At 38.4% G+C, this 20,663-nt stretch overlaps 1 protein-coding gene across 1 annotated transcript in view; it reads right to left on the reverse strand.

Annotated features, from left to right (window-relative positions):
- tmem131 (transmembrane protein 131) overlaps positions 1 to 10,130 on the reverse strand; it is a 35,914-nt gene extending 25,784 nt beyond the window's left edge. Inside the window, exons 1-5 of the mRNA XM_020609982.1 lie at positions 9,855 to 10,130; positions 6,673 to 6,734; positions 6,447 to 6,487; positions 4,123 to 4,191; positions 2,533 to 2,653 (exon numbers count right to left, since the gene is read on the reverse strand). Of these exons, the coding sequence (XP_020465638.1) occupies positions 2,533 to 2,653; positions 4,123 to 4,191; positions 6,447 to 6,487; positions 6,673 to 6,734; positions 9,855 to 10,026 (465 nt within the window). The 5' untranslated portion in view covers positions 10,027 to 10,130. The remainder of the gene's footprint in view (positions 1 to 2,532; positions 2,654 to 4,122; positions 4,192 to 6,446; positions 6,488 to 6,672; positions 6,735 to 9,854) is intronic.
- Positions 10,131 to 20,663: the final 10,533 nt, after the last annotated feature.

The raw sequence follows: 20,663 nt of genomic DNA on the forward strand, positions 1-20,663 counted from the left end.
ACAATGTGAACTACAGATGCCTGGTTGTACAAATTGTACAAAAGGCAGCCTCCAGTTCAAAGCTAGCATTAGCTGACTAAAGAGTGCCAGCCCTACAGCAATGGCACAAGGTCAAGTGGCCAGGTTAACCCTTCAGCAGTTTACTATAGTTTATATGCATGGCTAACATTGTTTGTAGAGGCTGTATTTATTTAATGGTGAGAGCTGTTCCATCACTGGCTGTTTGAAATGACTACTTATGGTTTGAAAAACGCTTCTTATAACCTTTGCTAGGTAGCAGACCGTACTTTGACAACACAGGATAGAGAAGCAGGGATAATAAGAGAAGGACTGTAAGCAGCAGAGTGCCATAGAGGTGGGTAGTATGGCTGAGAAACAACATCCTGTCACATTTTCACATGATTGATCAGAAAATTTGTAAAATTGCAGTTAATGCACCATTAAGTAGGAATGAAAGTAGGAAATATCTATCACTCCTCGCACTGCCTCAAGGTGTTTTGCAGATCTGTCCAGTGTCATGCTTAATTGGACCCAACCGTGCAACAACAACTAGTCGCTTGACCACATCACATAGTAGTCATGAACCACTTGACTTCAGAAATATTTTTGAGCATCTAACTTCATGTAGCCTCTTGGTGCTGTCACAGCACAGCCCTGCTCTGCTGTGTTTCTGTTTGCTGATTTCTGACAAGGGACCTGAAGCTCTGCACTGTGAAAGTATTTCATTCTTGCATGACATTTTTGTGAATGAAACTTTCCCACAAACAAAGCAGAACAGGTAGCCTTACATAAAAATTTTGGGGGCACTGATTATGCAAAGATCAAATTAATACTATACAAGCAAGGATACTAGAGAAAATTAAGACAATTTATGGACAAAAAACTGTTCGTGCATGAGGCCTCCTAGCCTCAGTTAAACATGATGTGTTGCAACTATGGCTAAAGTCACAGAACAAGTCTTTCCTGTACAGGGAGTCTTCACATGCAGCACACAAGATTATTTATTTGGTAATCTGGCAACATGAGAAAATAGATATGGGAAAAGTGTCACAAATAACAAATCTAATAAAATTAACATTCAACATCCTAGAGCCCTATAGTCACAGAACGCTTTTGCTTCCTAATAGTGTTAATTTGGATGCATCCTCTTGGGACACTGCACCCGGTGTATTTAAAGAACAATGTGTTTGTTTGTTTTTTTTATTAAATAACAGTGTGTGCTATGTTTAATCTGTGTACACACAATATGCTTCACAACTTAATAGTATTAATGTTTTCTTGGCCTCTTATTTACTGCAGGCTTGTTTGTTATACATTGCAATTACCCTACAATGGCTTCAACCAGTACTCAGACCCCTTCACTTTTTGCACATTATATTGTGTTGTATATTTAAAGAGTAAAATTGAAGATTTTGCTCATCAGTCCACAATTACTAACCCATAATGACAAAAAGAAATGTCTTTTGTAAACATCCTAAAAATCAAAACCTGAAATCTCACATTTACAGAAGTTTTCAGACCCCTTGCTATAACACATCACAGTATGTTCAGGTGCACCTGTGGCACCTATCACTGGACATAGTTTGGAAAGGCACACACCTAAATATACACATAAGGTCCCACAGATCACACTGTATGTCAGGTCAAAAACCAAGTCCAAGGAAGTGTCTGAGTTGCTCCCATTTGCTCCCGTCAAACAGCATTTAAATGACTGAAATCACAAGTAAAAAGCAGGATAAAGTTTCTGGTCTGATGAGACAAAAACTGAACTCCAAGCACAATGTCTGAAGAACACCAGGCACTGCTCATCACCTGACTAATACCATGCATAACTATCTTCTGCCAAGGAAGCTTCTACAAAGTACTGAATTAAACATGAAATATTTTTGTAAATATTTAAGTTTTTGATTTATTTTTATAAATTTGCAAAACTCTATATGACATGTTTTCAGTTTGTCATTATAAGTCAATGAGTGTATACTGGTAATTTTTTCTCTTTACTATTAAAATCAACAACACAACAACCTGTCCAAAAGGAAAAGGGGTCCTGTTACTTTCTAAAGCTATGGTAGGTCGCTAAACAGTTGGAGACTATGGTCCACATTCTTGTTAGTATCTAAATACTGCTTTCTTGTTTGATGGGGCTTGTAGAGTCTCAGACTACTCAGGATTTAAGGACACAAAAAAGAAAAACACCTGAGAGACAGAAAGATGCACTGTGTTTCTTTGTATATTACCACACTCATTTATGAACACCACATCTCATGAACACCGTGAGGGAATTTGAGTCTAGACAGAGATGCATGTAAAGTGGAACTTGACTGGCTGGCATAAGTATATAACTGCAAAGTGGCAGTTCTAGTTGTCTCTCTAATAAAAGGACTTTGGAATTTCTAAACCTAAAGTTCTATATTGTGTTCTAAAGCTGCATTATGTATCTGCATTCCTAAAGTTCATATTAGACAAAAATCAGGCTTGTTGTGACCAATGGGTTGCTAACAAAATAAATTTACCAAGTGATTAGGCACTTACCCTATTCTGGAAAAAGGATGCATGAAAATGTGCTGTTGTTGCTGATATTGATATCAAACTAATTTCTTCTGAGCTAGGATTATGTAAATAAACTTTCTCCATTTTTGGCATCCCAACAGGCCTGTAAAGGAAGAAAAGAATCCTTTGTAAGAACAAGTAAACAAAAATGTATTTCAATAAATTAGAAGCTAACTGTATAACCCCAATGAATGTATCACATATGCATCATCAGGTCTCCCTTGAAAAAGAGATCTTGATCTCAACAGGACTTCCTGGTAAAATAAAGGTTAAAAAAATAAATAAAAATATTAACAACAACTTAGAAAAATAATGTGAACAATGATGCATTTTAACTATAAAAACAACAAAGGCTTTTTAAAGACAGTAAAAGGTTCAACGGGTTTAGAGTTTGATACAAGTTCTTTTACACTCTCTCAAAGTAAAATGGCAGAGGTACCGTCCAGGGTGATTAATAATAGACTTTTCTCTGGGTTACCATCTTGAAAAGGTCAAACTCACTGTATATGCCCATACCAACGGTTTTGCATGTTATTGCCCATTAACTGCACATACTGTACTTTGCATTGATGCCAGTCAATATGCAAGGAGTACCATAAACTATTTCATTTCCTACCTTCCAGGCAGCCTGTGGTTTCTTTCATTTCAATGTGGTATGAAAATCAGCTTGTCCAGACATGAAAGTCGGGGAAGCATACGATTCTCCCTGCTCATAAATGCATATTCATGCAACAACTAATTAACTTTGGCTAAAGAGTAAAGGCATCCAAATATTCACTGTGATGGACTACTTCTAACTGGATTGACTAAACCTGAAAAATCACTTGTATGGTCTTTTAAACAAAGTAGATAAAAATAGGTGTTTGGTTCAAACAGCACATCATCATCATAACATATTTTTCAGTGCATCTGAAGTTGAGCTTCTTTATAAGGGCTGATAAATAGAAAGTGCTCATTCAAAACCTGCTATCTTTTCAAATGCATTAGAGACTGGGTGAAAATTTCTCAGGGATTCATTTTCAGGCCCTCAAAACATTCACAGCTGATAAGTGGATGGTTTGTTGTTATAGACAGACAGGGGAGGATACGCCGAGACATCTGTGTTCCTTACCCAGGTCGAAGCCTCTCTGAGAGCTACTGAATCATTTGCACTCTGCACCCTGGGAATAGGCTGTAGACTACTGTACACTTTAAGCAGGGTCATACTATGTGGGTGTGCGCCTACTGTAAAAGTGTAATGTGATCTAATTGGTTGGGCTTAGATGAAACTAGGTGCTGCCGCTGGAGTTAAAGAACACATGGTTTTGTTAAGTGTATTCTACAGATGTTTCTTCAGCAGCCCATTTATTGTTGACAGGCTCAGGGCAGTCATCACAGATTAACAGACTATAAATTTACCCACTGGATGTGAGAAATATTGTTTAATAATATGTCACAAGTGGCTTTATATATTTAATGACTTTTCATCTTGAGAAAAGAAAAAAGCTAACACTAATAGTAAGTGTCTCAGGAAATGAGAAATGCAACACACAGATCATATGAAAACAAATTAATAAACGAGTATACACTCACTGTTCGTGAAAGTCCAACATTGGAGGTTCAAATCGTATAGGTCGGCAGTTCCCACGGTGCGGGGATGTGCTGCGAGAGACAGGAAGATGTGACAGCAGCAACAGCAAGCTAGGAAAAATAGCACCCATATTTGTGTGCATTTCAAACAAACGAGAGGCTAAATATACAAGAACACCACTGTCCATGTTCAAGCCTTTTTTACAATGCACGAGGTTGGCCAGGGACTACACCCATCTGCCACACACCATTTCCAAATTAAAATCTACATGAAAATCCACGGACTTGACACACACGCACAAAAAAAGAAAAATCAACTGGGCAGAGAAGAAGAACCACACTTCAGAGAGTGTCGGAGAAAGTGGTGCTTCTCTCACAGTAAGCAACGACTTTTGAGCATCAGTTGCACCCGCCTGTTTTTGGGTCCCAGGCATAGCTCACCAAACCTGTTCAACAACAGGCATATTTTAACAATAGACAAGGCCATCCCTAAAGAGAAGCAACTCTTCTATAGCAGAGGTAGTACTGTACAATGACAGCCTTTATGTAAATCTCAGGCAAAGTGAAGTTCAGTGATACAGGAAGAGAAACACACCAATCAATGTCACTTGCACTTTTTCTTTTTTTTTACTGAGAATACATAGAACTATTTGTGGAAAAGGTATTATATGCAAGACAAAATATAGAAAAAAAATGTTTTATATTTTGTGCACCAGTATTGATGCAAAGGTGCCTGGTGGTAAACCATTCCCTAATACATTACTCACATGTAATTACTCTAACATTACCTCAGAGTCTGACAATTTACCAGAGATTGATTTCACCTATTTACTATCAAGCCTGCATACAATGAGCACGTTCACTAGAGATGGGATGAATGTCTATCCCCTGAGGGCACACAGTAATCCACACAGAGTCCCTGACCACTCAGGGTTCCTCAAGGATGAGCTGTCATCTACGGCCTGACCGCACTTCTCCCCTTAGTATAACAACTACTGACAAAAGTCTTCTGAAATTGAGGATTCACATGGATCCTCGCTGTGAATTCTGTACGGCCATTCACACACAGCTTCAGAACTCATGTGTTGAATGTCAGTGTGTAACTGGAGTAGCTGGGCAGATCATGAGGAGAAGGGCTGTGCCTCTTGGCCTCAAGATCTGAATATACCCAGTGCCAGGCTCACCTTAAGAAGACAAGTGCATAAAGAAGCGACTGTGAAAAGCATTTTCATGCTTGTGGAAGTGAATTGCATGCTGACAATGATCCTCACAAAAGCAGAGCACAGTAGATAATAGAGCACAGATAATAATAAACAACAAAGACATTTCTTAACACTGCACACATAAACAATGAGGAAAGGGGGAGAAATTCAGCATTTTAAAAGCCTGAAAGAACAGACTCAAACAGAGAAGTACCCTCCCTCTAACTTGAGGGAGTGGTCATGCTATGCATGTGCAAGATAACATACTGTTCAAATAGTAAAGACTTGCTGTAGGCTGCAACCAGACAAAACGCATATGAAACATAAGGACAGAGTAGCTGTATTATGAGAAGGCCAGGATGCAAAAACACAATGCTAAAAAATGATTTCTGCAGGTTTCCCTCCTCAGAAACAGAGATCAAGCACTGGAGGAGGAACAAAGAGCCAAATAGCCCACTCCAGCTCGAGCAGTTCCTGTTAATGAAGTCACTAACAGAATATGATTTTTTTTGGGGGGGGGTGAATATGGATGTGATCTCAGAAACACTGTTCTGTGTTTCTCTAAAGGATTTGATGTTTTTAACCAAACTTCTCAGTCAGTTTGGCTTCAGGCTGTTGCCTCGCCTTGTACTGTGGGCTCTGGCAGCTTGTGATTTTGATGTCAATGCCTTTTACTTTTGGATGCTGCTGTTAAGTGATACTTTGTAGCCAACCAGGTGTAATAAAGTTCCTGCCCAGGTTTATTAGCCTTGTCAAAACAATTCTTCTGTATTTGCTTGTTCACATGACCACAATGAGTGACAATGTTTTCATCAGTTTGTTTCAGCATCAACTTTGCTGTTTTGCTATTGTTTGTGAATGTAAGATGTGTTAAAGCTGGCAAGTGGGTGTGATGTGTGCCGCTCCTGTTGCTGATTTGCCCTGTCAACTTACTTCCAGAACTCCTCAGGCTATACTTTCACTTTCCACTTTGTATTTAACTTATCTTGACAACAGAGTGCAATCCATGTGCATTACAGGAGTACCAGACAACACCCTTATTAAATGCATAAACTTCTATTTCATTTGACCTCTTGATATAAAAAAGAGTGGAGGATATTTATAAGAGAATAAATAGAAACATACCTTTGTTGATGATATAAACTAAAATCAATGTCAGACTCAGCCTACCAAGAGAAAATAGACATTTAGAAATGAGTCATTCAAATGTGACTGGTGGCTCAAATTGCAATGATTAAACAGGTCAGTAACATTATTTCAGCATATTCTTGCTTTGTAATGGTGTAAATATTTTAAACCATGATGAGAAGTATTGGTATACAAAAAAAAGAAAAAAATACATATGACTTACCTGTAAAAGGCTTCCCTCGCCAAAATGTAGAACTTCTAGAATTGTGTCTGACTGAATGAATGCTGTAAAAACAACAACAGGCAGACTGTGTGTTATCTCCACCACCTTTACAATCGAAAAGGAGAACCTCCTGTTTCCAATTCCAGTTTTGAACATTTTACAGAAAAAGCTCATGAAATCTAAAGGGTTAATAAAATAAATAAAAAGATACTAAATACAATGGCATTTGGGTTTGCTTGACACTAAACAGTTAAGTTCATATACTGCATTTAAACTGATTTGCATGGCAAAGCAGCTTTCAATGCTGAAAAAGGCAGACTGAGTTCAGATGACATGGCTTCAGGATTCTGGCCCCGCAGGAGAAACCAGCTGTAGTATAATTTGACAAGTGTGTTGAAAAACTACAGTAGATTTGCACATATCTGAAAATATCACTGCTTGTAATTCCTCCTCCCAAATCTTCAACAGAGACGTTGCTCATTCTGAGTCATTGTATCTTCCTCAAAGTAACTTTACTGGTCAAGACACAAGTTGAACTTTAAACTCTGCACCTTCAGAGCAGACAAGAGGCAAGATCAGGCATGAGATCTGTGTTTGCATTCTGCACAACCACTATCTAACCCATGTTGTACTAAGAACACACATCTACCACTGTGAACATGTGACACACAAGTCTGTTTGCAGATGTCACAGGGTGTCAGTTCACCAGGCCTTCCTGCGTGTATAACTTGACTTAACTCATTTCCTAGAAAAGAGTGAATGTGCTGCAGCTCAGTATAGTTGCTTTTGGCAGCCTGTTTTAGTTTTAGTCTAGTCTTTGTGTGAAGCTGTCATTTTAGTTTTTATTAGTTTTAGTCACGTTCATACTCTTTTTAGTCTAGTCAGGTTTCAGCCAACAAAGTCTGAGCATTTTAATCTTATTTTAGTCAGAATTATCCATGGCTATTTTCATCTAGTTTTAGTCGACGAAAACTGATGACATTTAGTCTAGTTTTAGTCCATGAAAACTGTATTTTAGTCTCTTTTTAGTAATGCAATTCTATTTAACCCAGTCAATAAATTATAAGTACCTAGTAGTATAGACAAAACCAAAATTTTCTTTTAGCCAAACCCATTTCAAACAAGGTTATCTTATTATATTATTGTTACCTTATAGACTCAACAATACATCCATTCCAGAGTCTGGAATCCAGACACGGAAGACACTCTGATTCTCTGTGTCAGACTTAATTTTGTTTGTTGTCGTCTTCTAAATAATGCCGCAACTGGGGCTTAAGGAAGTGACGTCGTCTGAGCTGTATTAAAAGGACAGTCAATTCTTATTTACTCACACTATTATCAAGAGCAGTTTCAGGGCCGGATGTTTCTTCCTTAGACTGTGATATGGCTCTCTCCAAATATATATCTACAAACTTGGAGAGCCTCAAATTCAACTCACTACTCAGCATTTATTACGCTTTTACTTTACTAAGAAGCAAGGCACCTGACACCATCGAAATCCTACTGCTTTTGCTGCAAGATCAGCCTTTGCAGATCATATTCCCAGCACACTTTTAGCCCTAAAACCTATTATTATTTTGGACATGTATTGACAAATTAAACAGAGATTTAATTGCTGTGTGTAAACAGTGCTTTGGGTTTAAAAGCCTTGGCAGATTCAGGTGATCAATTCACAGTTTCACTTCCTTTTTAGATTTCGCTAGTGCCATTACACACATAGGCTGTATCACACCCAACATACATATCTGTCCTTCCAGGAGCACACATTTGGTCAGATTTTTGTGAATTTTGTCCAAGTTTAACTGACCTCTGTTTGCGTGTATGGTGGTACTAGATAACATATCTACTGTACCACAGTGAAATATACAAGATAAAATAGGGTTAGCCATAGTGAGAGTTGCATTGGAGTGAAATCCCAATGTGTAAAATTGTGTATAACCACAACTCAGAATAAATATTACAAAATGTGCATAACAAAATAATGTATCTAAGAGTCTATTGGTTACAGCTGTTGGCCAAGTGTCACTGTGGGGGTCTGTCAGCAATTGCCAAATCAAAAGGAAGTTTATTCATTTCTCTCTATTAAATCACACATCAGTTCTCCTAGCAAAGGCTTGTATAAATCTGTTCAGATAGTTTGAATAGCAAAGCACAAGTATCAGCTACCTAGTTAACTCTGACCAAAGTTTGGGCCACCTGACAGAAGCAGGAAAGTGACTTCACAGCATTTGTCAAATAACCCATGCAATACTCCTTTATTACTGGAGAGCTTCGGGCTTGGGCTGTGTTGCCAGTGTCTGGAACCAATGTAAACAAGTTATAGGTACCAGATACGCTTCAAAATTGGCAGAGCTCATTTTGGACTTGGACGGCTGCTGTCTACACACGACTGGTAAAACTTATCACTGTGACCTGACAGCTGGTCACTTCAGTCCGCTGGATCAGTCACATGCGGCTGTCATTCGGCTGGTGGACTGACCAGTGCCAAGCTGGAACCAACCCAGGGTCACAGTCAAAACGCTCGGCCACGTTCACAAAAGACAAGTCATCTGACTGAAACATTTCCTTCGCTGAATCGAGTATGAGGAAGTAGTTAATGTTAGAAAGCCTGCCTGTGACAGGGACAATGCTGACAATTTTGACACCTCTGCATTCCGGTGGCTTAAGATCATACAGTAACGTTAGTTAGCTGATGTAGGCGATGTAAGCTAACTTCAAAACTAGCACTCATGCTAACAAGCTGCTCTTTTCGTCTCTGCGTTGTTTAGTAATTTTGTGTGTGTGTGTGTGTGTGTGTGAGTGTGTGTGCGCTAGGTAGTGTTGGCCTAACCTAGCCTTATATGGAAGGGATGACAACATGACAACAAGCTACAAACGAAGCTAACAATTACTGTAATGTTAAAGGCCACATATAGCTAACTAATGGTAGCATTATGAAGTAAGTTATGCTTTGAAGCAATTCAAATGACAGCACGCCACAATTTTAAATAACACTGCATTTATAACAAAAATCGAAAACAACAATTGAGCAGTGTAGGAGAGGTATAAACGTAAGAGAGACAGCGGGTTAGCTGTGATAAAGTTGGTCCGTAGAGGTAATCTCAACCCGCACTTCGTAGAAATATGTACGGAAGTTAACATTAGCGCTAGCTAATGCGGACGTAGCCAGCTAAGTTACCAACCTTGTTTGTTCGCCCGCGCCGTGTGGATAAAAGCAATAAATAACATCCTCAGTATTCCGACACACGGTGTTCTTAGTCTTGTGTGTGAATGGCGACAGCTAAGTGCTCCTTCTTGACTCGCCATGCTGCAGAGCTTTCTGTTAGGATAACAACCGAGCGAATGTGCTGACATGCCCGTGTAAACCTCTGCTGACTGTCAATCATAGCACTGAAAAAACTGAAGTGAGCAGCAGCTAACCACCGAGCCGTTAGCCTCTCTTCTTCTCTGCCGAGTCCGCTTCGCGTGCGACGGTAGGATATACTGCTACCTGCTGCAGCGGAGGGTGGAGGCTGTCTGCACCAGCATTGCACATTTTAGTTTCATTTTAATGACTTTTCATGTAAAGAATAGTATAAAGTAACTAATATACTTGAGTAGTTCTTTTTTTTTACTTTATACTTCTAATCCTCCACATTTCAGACAAAAAGAATTAGATTATTCCCCTACATTTATTAGACATTTAATTGGCCCAATTCTTACTTTGCTGACTCACATTTTACATAGACCTTTCATACACCATCTTATACAATTCAGTATTATAGATTGAAGTTACTGACAGATATAAAATGGTTAAAATTACCTCCTTTTCAATGAGCTACAAGATTAAGAGTGTTTCTATAGTGATGTATCAGGCGTAACTCAATATTACTGATACTGTAATGTTATGTAATATTTTACCATTGGAGTATCGCTTTTATGAAAAAAAAATTGAATATCTCATGTGCCCCTGTTTTCATCAGCCTCTGATATGATTTAGCATTCATTAGCACTCTTTTGTATGACCATAAATTGTTTATTTCATTGGATCCCCATAGCTTCATTCCTCCATAGCTTTGCTAATCTCCTGTTGTGGGTTTTCTTCAGTCTTATATAACCTTTCTAAAACATCCACTAGTTAGAGTTAAAACCAAAGACACAAATGGGGAGACTATCTTTGTGACACAATATTTTTTTATTCTTCCTGCCTACAAATCTAACATACAGTATGAAAGGTCTGGATTTGGAATGCATGCAGATATTTTCCTGGCATACACTTTTAAACATTCATCATCTCCTCCTTCGACTACGCCCGTATATTGTTCATGTACAAACCTGAGGGGCTCTGAAAGCTTTGTTACTTAAGAATGGTCAGAGTATCACTTTAGCCATTAGAAGAAAAACACCTGGAGTTTTGTTTCCCCTTCTGGGTACCTTACAAGGCTTCTCCTGACTACAGAGTCTCATACAAGGGTCACTTATCATTTTGAAGAGTTTGTCTCAGCTCACCTTTTCCCAGAAATAGTGATTCACCATACCCTGTCTGGCTGCTACGGGTTCAGATGACTTCCATCTTTGGTCAGCCTTGTCATTCACAGTTAAGGAGAATAAGCAAATACATAATAGGTATATGCAATCACAAACAAAATGCAGCATACTGCTTACACACAAATAAAGGACCATCCCCGCTATTAGTCACTGGTAACTGGTGAAGTAACAATACTTATGTTACTCTTGGTATGAATAATAATGAACAGTCACTAACAGGTAAATGGCTCAATATACTCTCAAGTCACTGTAATGAATTAATGATTTACAGAAACAATAATGGCGATCCCACATACTGTCACACTTTAGCTTTATTTACATCCATATAGTATGGCAGGGTTCCCTTCAATTATCCAAACAAGACATGTTAGGAATGAAGGCAATAATTAGTTTCACCTTGTATTCTCCATCTTTAACAGAAACAAACTTTGCACTGACTATGTACAGTTCGCAAAAACACACAAATATTTAACCTCCACTTAGAGTAAATGATAATGCATTAAATTCATATGTGATCAAGATAAACATATGTGGACCATATGGTTTTAAAGTTCTATGGTTTCCAAATGACATGGTAAATAAACATCCAAAATTCCATACACAGCAGGACAATCATATTTTGTAATGCATGCAAAAGGCCTTAAACAGCATTTGTAATCACCACCAATACATAGGCCAGTTACCAAAAATCTCCCAAAGGGCTTATGACAAACTTTCACTCAGTGTAAGGTTATAATTATTTTCTGGAGTCCTTTAATTTAATGCCATCGTTTATGGAATGGAAATGTTTTGTAAACACCCCCCAGGACACATTGCTGGGTATCGCTAGATCAATCCTGTAGAGGGCAGAGATGTAACAATACATTGTCTCACAGAGGTCTTTGCTTAGCTAAGTCTATTATCATTTGAACTTGAGATAAATAGGGAAGATAGTTTGTGGAATGACTATTTATTTTTTCTAGTATCCATTCATGAAAGTCGTCAGTATAAATCTGGTCAAAAGGTAGGTTGTGTGAGCTAGGGACTATAAAATATTGTATTTTTAAGTGAAATGACAATCTATCTAGTGAATTTCATTCATGTTTTTTGTCAAGGTTAGAGAATTTTTGTGACATTTACTTTAAATGACATTCATACAACCTTTTAGAAGACACTGCTATCTGCAGCATATGGACACACTATTCTCCTATTTACTAATTTCTTACATTCCCCTTTACATGTCTGTACAGTATACTTTTATATACAGCCAATGGTCTGTACACAACTGTGTGTATATATGGATTCACGGTAGTTATTCCCAATTTTCATCTATACAATTCAGATGCATATTTTATTTATCAATAAACAGTATATACTATAATTGCATTACCATGTGCAGAATATTCGGTTACCAGCCACTACTGTTGTAAATATTTAGAGTATGGGTACACGCTGTAATCATTTAAACAAACTTAACTTTAGCACCAATGGAACAAGTTAAGTTTATCCTGTGCCCATTGCTGGAAACCAACTGAGACGATTATTCCGATCCAGTGTTAGTGTTATTTTTGTTATTATTATTATTTTTAAATGACTGTTGCGTAATTAAAGTTACATTATATAACTTAAGGTAAAACTATATATCATGAAACTCTGACTCAGTCCACTCTGGTCTGCCCACCACTACCTCTCCTTGCTCCACTGTGCTTTACTACAACCTGCTACACTCCGCCACGCTCTGCCCAGCTCTTCAGATAGTTGCCTTTATGAAATTCCAAAAATTGAGAATGCAACAAAATTTACCGATCAAGCAAATTATTGAAAATCTCTGACTGGTTAAAGATGTCAATCCCACTCAAAACCTAATATTTGCACTGTTACCAGCGCTGTTCAATGAGTCTGGGTCACAGGGAGGTTCGACAACACTTCTCTACGTTAAGACAAGTTTTGGAGCACATTTCTACAATAATATACTGTATTTGGGGAAAACATTACATACTATAGCTTTAACTAAACCTAAAATAGGTATGGTTGTGAACTGTCATAATGTCCTGTTGATCTTTGTTAGTTTTCATATTGTTAATAATATATCATGTAATATATCCTTTGCACATCATTTTGTACATCTAGGAATAAATCTGTAACTGTTTTAAGGTAAAACATGAGCTTGCTGTGTCTAACACTGGCACAAACGACCCAAACCCACTGGGTATAGTACTAGGATGCATCCTGGGTCAATTTTTTATTCAGGTATTGTTTTTGTATACAAACAGCATTTAAACCTGTCATAGAAAAAACATATATAGTTTTCACTAATAACACTGACAGTGGCATGCTAGGACCTAACACTGAAACAGCTACATACATGGAATTCAGCCATCATTTATTTTAATATTTTATTACACTTTTCCACTAGGTTACATCAAAACATTTGTATAAAGGGCCTAATGGTCTAAAAGCCTCATTTATTTATGTGCTGTTTTCTGTTCTGATGGTCAACAGAAGAGCTGAGGTGCCAATCACCCACTGTTAAAATCATGTCATTCTCATATAACCCTAACCCTAACCCTAACCCAAACAGTACAGGTGAAATGAGTGCACTATCAGAGGATTATGAAACAAACTAAACAAATCAACAGAAAGTCTCACACACGCAGTAGACTGGAGTTTCAGATTGTCCACATGGTCCGCAGATTTGTCATGGAGGTTGCTATAGCAACCCTGTGTTTGGTGAAGGATAAATCATCTCCTCTGCTTAGAATAAAACTATGTAAGTAATTATCTCCAGCATCTGATGAACAGGGTCCAACTCATCAGCACAAGAGGACTCACAGCCACTTAAACTGATAATGGCTGCCAACACACATCTTAGGGCCCACTTATTGTGTAGCTTCACATTACATACATGCATCATTTATAAGCTCATCATGCATTGTGGTTTGCTAGCTTGGTTTTTATTCTTCTTTTATTGTGTTTATATTTCTATATTGTTCCAAGAGCTAGGAATACCCATAAATGTGTTTTGCTGTGCACCCCCTCATGGTTTTGAATGACAAATGCAACTTAATATTACATATGGTTGATTTATTTTAATAACAATTTACGCAATAATTTGGATGTCCTGGTTTAGGTTATATTAATTCCACAATTTAACACAGATTTTACACATTTCTGAAGCTTCTAAAAGTGCTATTTGAAGGCAGCTGCACATGACTGAACTTCCTGAAGATGACTGAAGACTGGTTGATGCGAGTCCCAGGCATTTAACCTCTGTGGAGTCATTTACAACGTGAGGGTTGTTGATGGCACATGTGTGCCGCTGTGTTACCTGGCCAGCATGGGTCATTGTTAGAGCCTCATGAGTCAAGGTGCTTAATGATGGTCATTCCAGTTTGACCTATAAATGGTTTTCACTTCTCTGTCAAAGCATTGGTCTTCTCTGGCCAAAATGTGTGCACCGCTGTCCTTGGGGGTGCAGGGATAGACCTCATCACAGCCATTGAGTCAGCCACCAGGAACCACAACTTGGCAAAAGCAAAGTAAATGGTTCATGACAAAGGTTATCAGTGGCCCTATCCTGCAAAAACAGCACCTTTTAACCTCACCTCCAAAAACAGAAGGCAGTGACATCTTGAAGAAAAGACAGGAATATCACCACTTATCAACCACTTTGACATATTTGACCTTAATGGCACACATGAGGACAGGGTGGGGCAATGAGCCACATGTGACCTGATCAGCCCTCAAGGTGTTCATGACTCCACAGGTGAGAAATAGCTGGGACTCCCCACCAGTCAGCCAGAACTGAAGATGTAGGAACCATTGGGCTTGAGGCTGAGGGCCAACCTTGTGCTTTGCTTTAAAGCAGCTACCATCAATACTACAATACATCAGTACTCACTGGTCTCTTAATGGAGCGACATTTTCAGTTTTCAAAAGCTCCATGAACCCATTATATGCTATAACCATCACCAAACTACAAACAGACAAAACTAACAACCAGTCAGTGAACACAGAGGAGAATTTAGCAGCTGAAAAGCCAAGCATTTTCCTCAGGAGTTGGTGGAGAGTAAAAGAGTGCTAAAGGGACAATCACTATTGGAATTATAATTGTCAGGTGGCCCTAATCATTCAGGTTTAAGTAGCCTACTGTTAAGTCAAATTGTCAACAGGCTAACAGTCACTGCACCTCAGGATCGGCAATAGTGTTAGGGTGATTTTTATTTTACGCACTTATGAATGATTTTATTTTATAGCACACATACGTTTACATACTTATACAGTATGTCACAGTTATGTTTACATAGTTACATATCACCTTATGTGTTCACTGAACCACTGGTTAATATTTACTGTATTAGTCACTGAAGCACTATTCAACATTATAGTGTCTTGTCTACTAAATTACTGAATCTCATTAGATTTACAGCTCTGGCTAAGAGTGAATGTATTATCACCACTGAGCTAGTGGAGCCAGGGGAGCTCGGTTCACTGGGACTCCAAGGCCAGTTAAACAGAGATTAGATCAGGAGGCTAGCGGAGGAGAAAGCTTCAAAGGTAGGAACATTATGCACCCATACACACACAGGCAGAACAGTTAGTGAAACGGAAAGCAATGCCTAATATGGAGCAGTTAGTTGGAGACAAAGGAAGAAGTGAGTGTGTATGTAGGAATTAAGGTAGTATAGGTATTCCTCCCCTTCCTAGGGCGCTGTCCACGACGACTGGAGCAGAAAGGACCATGGAGCACGGACGGACTGAAGGACCAATAACGGGAGAGTCAAGTCTAAACCACAGCTTCTCCCCAGCAGTTTTTGACCAATTAGATAGTAGCACCTTTTCATACAAATATTGTATACCGATAAGCTGAGGACAGTCTTTTCTGTTTATCCTAAACAGTGAAGATCCATGTGCACATGTTAATTTTGATATGTTAATGCATAATAAATTTCACACTGTGAAATATATATCCTCTTATTAGTCTTCTCTTTTCAAAATAAAGAACACGACTCACAATAGTAAACTGAATATAAATAATTTGGGATCTGATTTAGAGACAGTTTTCTCCTGCTAATCATACAGCAACAACAGCCTATATTTTCAAATGACTCTTGGAATTAAAATGTTGTCATTATAGTGATAAGGTTCTGTAGCTGGTAAATTTGGTTTGTTTCATACAAACATAATAGTTCTCATGACTTTGGTGATCCTCGATACAACTATTGGATGCGCTGTCATGAAATTTGGAACAGATTTTCACGTCCACCAATCAGGATAATTTCTAATAACTTTTGTGATTCCTTCACTTGTCATGTGGTACCATCATCAGGTCAAAACTTTGATTTGGGTTTCTGACCAACACCTGCACAAGTGATAACAATCCCATCACCCTCAGCTGTACTTTGTGTTTAGTGCTGAAATAGCTCAACAACTACTGGATGAATTTCCATGAGATTTAATATGCCTCTCCAAATGAACTGCAAAAACTTGGTGATCCCTTACATTTTTCATGTAGTGCCATCTTGTGGTTAGCGTGTAACCAAATACCCACAGAAGTAATGACATTCCCATCAGTCTCAGCTGTATTATGTGTTCATTACTAATTAGCAAATGTTAGTATGGTAATTGGATGATTATTATGCCTGCTAAACATCTGCATGTTAGCATGCTAACATTAGCATTGAACTCCATGAGCCACTGTAAAGCCTCACAAAGCCACTAGCATGGCTGTAGATTCTTAGTCTAGACTTTTTTCAGCACTTCAAACAACTGAATAGTGATTAGAATATAAATAGAAATTCTCTCTTATGAACAGGCTAATTAAGTGCTGTGTATGGAAATTAAGTTACTACACTCAAACCTAGCTCCTCTCCTGCTGTGATTGTTCACCTGCTCTTTGATTAAGATATGTTTTGGCCTTGTGCCTGGGTGATAGCTTGTCTAGTTGTCTGATGGAGCCCTGCATTGGCAGATCAACAACCATGGCCATACTGATCTACAGTGAACATAAACATATCAAGAACAGAGCAAGCACACTGATTAGGAGAATATGTCTTAAATCACAGTTTATTTCATGTGCACAAACAGGACAGGGGGTTTTATTATATTTAAGTCCACAGTATTCAAACTGACATATAACATTTTCAGGCATCTTCTTTTCAGTTTGGAGCTACAGAGTGTGACCAGCTGGGGATCAGACCTGAATAGAGACTCATCATGTCAGTTTCGATTCAGTTCATTGTTGAATGGTTGAAGGTTATAAATGAAGGGACCGAACAGCCTGATTTACTTGGAAATGCACAGTGACTCTAATGAGCATGAGACAGTTGTTACACTCTCATGATGCACTTTGGGAAAATCCAGGGTTTAGGATGCAATAATTACCATGTGCCTTCTGGCAGAGATGTAAAGAGGCTTTCAATCAATCTCTGTGCACCTGGAGACAGTTCTAAAGCTAATGTGGTCTGCAGAAGAGGAGAATGAATGGATAGCCACATACAAATAAAATAAAATAAAAACATTATCAGGCTCTGCAGCAGCATTGTTCATATATAATCTCTACAGATGTTTGTTAAACTATCTATAAGTGAAGATATAGATGGTCAGAAACCATGTGCCAAAATGGAGACTACAGATAATACCAAGCAACTGGTCTCCCACTGTGCTTAAATTTTGTGTAATATTGACACAAAAAGGAAGATGCTGCTAACAAGTGTTGTTGTACTGCTTTAAGTGAGGGGCCATTATGTAGATGAAACAGATCAGGTCTAAACTGGGATTAGCAGTGCAGCTTCATATATTGCCAAGGGATATATTCTTTTAACCTTATCCCTTAGGGTGATGCTGAGAGGCAGGGGTGACACGGTGGTGCTGAGCTTGTGACAGGAGAAACACAGAGATGAAGAAGCTCATTCCAGTCTGCCCTCCTCACCTGAATAATTGCTCATTAAGTGATTGGCCTGACTATCTATACTGCCATTTACTGTCCAATCAGTAGCCATAATATCCATATCCATTATTTAATAATGGACAAGTGTACCTCACTCAGTGTAGCTGCGATCGCCCCTTGCATGAAATACTTCTAAATATGGCCATTTTCCAGTCAACCCAGTTTAAGGTTTACAGTATATCCACATTACAGTATGTTGATACCAGTGGTGGAAAAGTACTCAGAAAATGCTTATTGAATTAAAAAAGTCGGCCTACTAAATATTCTCAGTGTTATATGTTTTGCACATAGCCTGTGCAGTGACTAGGTCTTAGTAATACCTACCATACTTATAAATAATGAGGAAAAAAGTAAAAGAAATTGCCTCTAAGTACTGTAGAAAAATCAGTAAATACAGTTACTCTACTAGCTTACTGTATTTCTATGAACAGTGATGGGCAGGACTCCTCCCTTTGTCTGATCTGGGACCTGCCAGCTCAGCCCCCACTCTCCACAGCCAGCAGAGTTGTTAGGACCAGTGATGGACAGCAGGCTGTGTCGATATTTCTGGTGACACTGTGCTCTGACAAAGCTATCAGGGGAAAATATATTATAGGCTATCTGCATTTTGAAGATGGGATTATACAGAAGCCATCAGAGGGGAACTGCTTGTTCGGTCGGCTTGGAGAGCTCAGTGTGAGACACAGGTGGGCCATCAGCTGGATGTATTTTCTCTGCCTGCAAAACATAGTGGTAGTTGCATGTAGAAAACGCAGATGTTTTGATTGTCATCTGTTCTGTTGTCTTTTTTTGAGCGACTTAATCAGTTCAACAAACGTCCAGAGGGGTGTAGTTACACAAACTCAAACTGTAGGCTGCAGAAACACTTGCTGAGGTGACACATAGATACACATAATGAAAGGTGTAAAGACATTTTTTAAGTGGATCATTACTGTATGCATTTGGCATGAAACAGTGCAGGCCTGTATGCCCATTTATAGGACATGGTGTAAATTCTCATTCTATTAAATATAAAACTCAAGTCACTTTACATGTATAATTGGAATAATGAAGATAATGAGTTTTTTAAAACATGTATAATAGGGAAGAGGATTGATTGCTGAGCACACTACCTTACCACAAGTCTCAAGCCTCTTAGTGAGTCCTGACCCATGGATGCTGCTCAGCTGTCTCTAGGAACAAAAACAGTAATAATTTAAAAAGTGAATTGAAAAATCCTTACAAAGGAAATGGCAAGGAAGTGTCATTACTGTATATTAATAGTGTTGTTCAGGCCAATTTAAGCATATAATTCAAAGACAGCCTGATTTTGCTTGAAAATGTCATTATCAAATGTTGTATAAAAGCCACATGCTGATTTTGTTTATCAGACAATGGACATAAAGACATGTGTCCAAAGACTTTCATCAGCACTTAGTGTTATTTCTTCACTAGTATTTTGACATTCAAATTCCATCTGTGAACAAAACACAGTGTTGTACATTTCCACTCGAATGCAAGTATAAGTTTTTTTTTTTTTTTATTAATTTTGGCACAATTAAACAAACATAACCTCTGAACTGGCAGGTATTTCCAGACCAATACTCTCAGAGCAGTTGCACCATCACCATCTTCTCTGGGGGTGAATTCAGTTGTGGTAATTATGTTTAAAACAAAGAAAACAGGTAAAACATAGACAGAGCAAATAACTTTTGCACTTCAGGCAGTTTTTTGTAAACATGTAATCTCAGATTTGAAAAAACAAACAGCTTCGTGGTTCAGTGATGATGATGTAATCCAAATGCAGTGTGCAGACACACTGTTAGCTTTACCTTTAGTGACCCTTCAAGCACTCAGCTTCTTGGTGATTTTGTCAGGGTGATTTAATTTAATGGGGGTTGCTTAACTCCAGGGTATTAGCACTAATCTACATGTGTGCACGTGTTAAAACCATTGGTGACCCAAGATATCAGTCAGTCATTATTTACCAGCAGACAAAACACCTATTTTTGAAGCAAAAACATAAATAAAACTGATTTTACATGTTATAGTTTTAGAGTTGTTACGAGGTAGAAATTCAGTCAAGAGCCTAAAACTAATCTGCATCACTGTATCAAAACATAAAAACAAGGAGAATGATGCCTGTTTCCCCAGAAGTGAGGGGAATCACTGCGCTCGGCCACATACAGTAGGTCCTGTTCTTTAAAACATGATGCGCTAGTAAATTTAACCTGCTCTACACATGACTTTACATAGCAACTACAGTCTACCAGTAAGCCATAGCTTAGTTATTTTAAAAACCAGCTGGTCGTTCAATGAGCGAGGACAGTGATCCTGTTTAGTGTTAAGGATGTAGAGAGGATGTATTTTTAGGTGCTACTCTTGAGCAGACAATAACAATAGTGTTCAGTATACACATTAAGAACACAGCTCTCAAGAGCCAAATTCAGGGTTTTTGATGTAGGATTTCTGTCTTGTAAAATCTGTGTACCGTAATGTTTCAGTCTGGCAGTGTGTTTTTCTCTGTCCTTGTCCAGGCCAGCAGAGCCACATTAAC

This window comes from Monopterus albus, unplaced genomic scaffold (assembly GCF_001952655.1).
Source record: "Monopterus albus unplaced genomic scaffold, M_albus_1.0 scaffold103.1, whole genome shotgun sequence".
Classification (NCBI taxonomy): domain Eukaryota; kingdom Metazoa; phylum Chordata; class Actinopteri; order Synbranchiformes; family Synbranchidae; genus Monopterus; species Monopterus albus.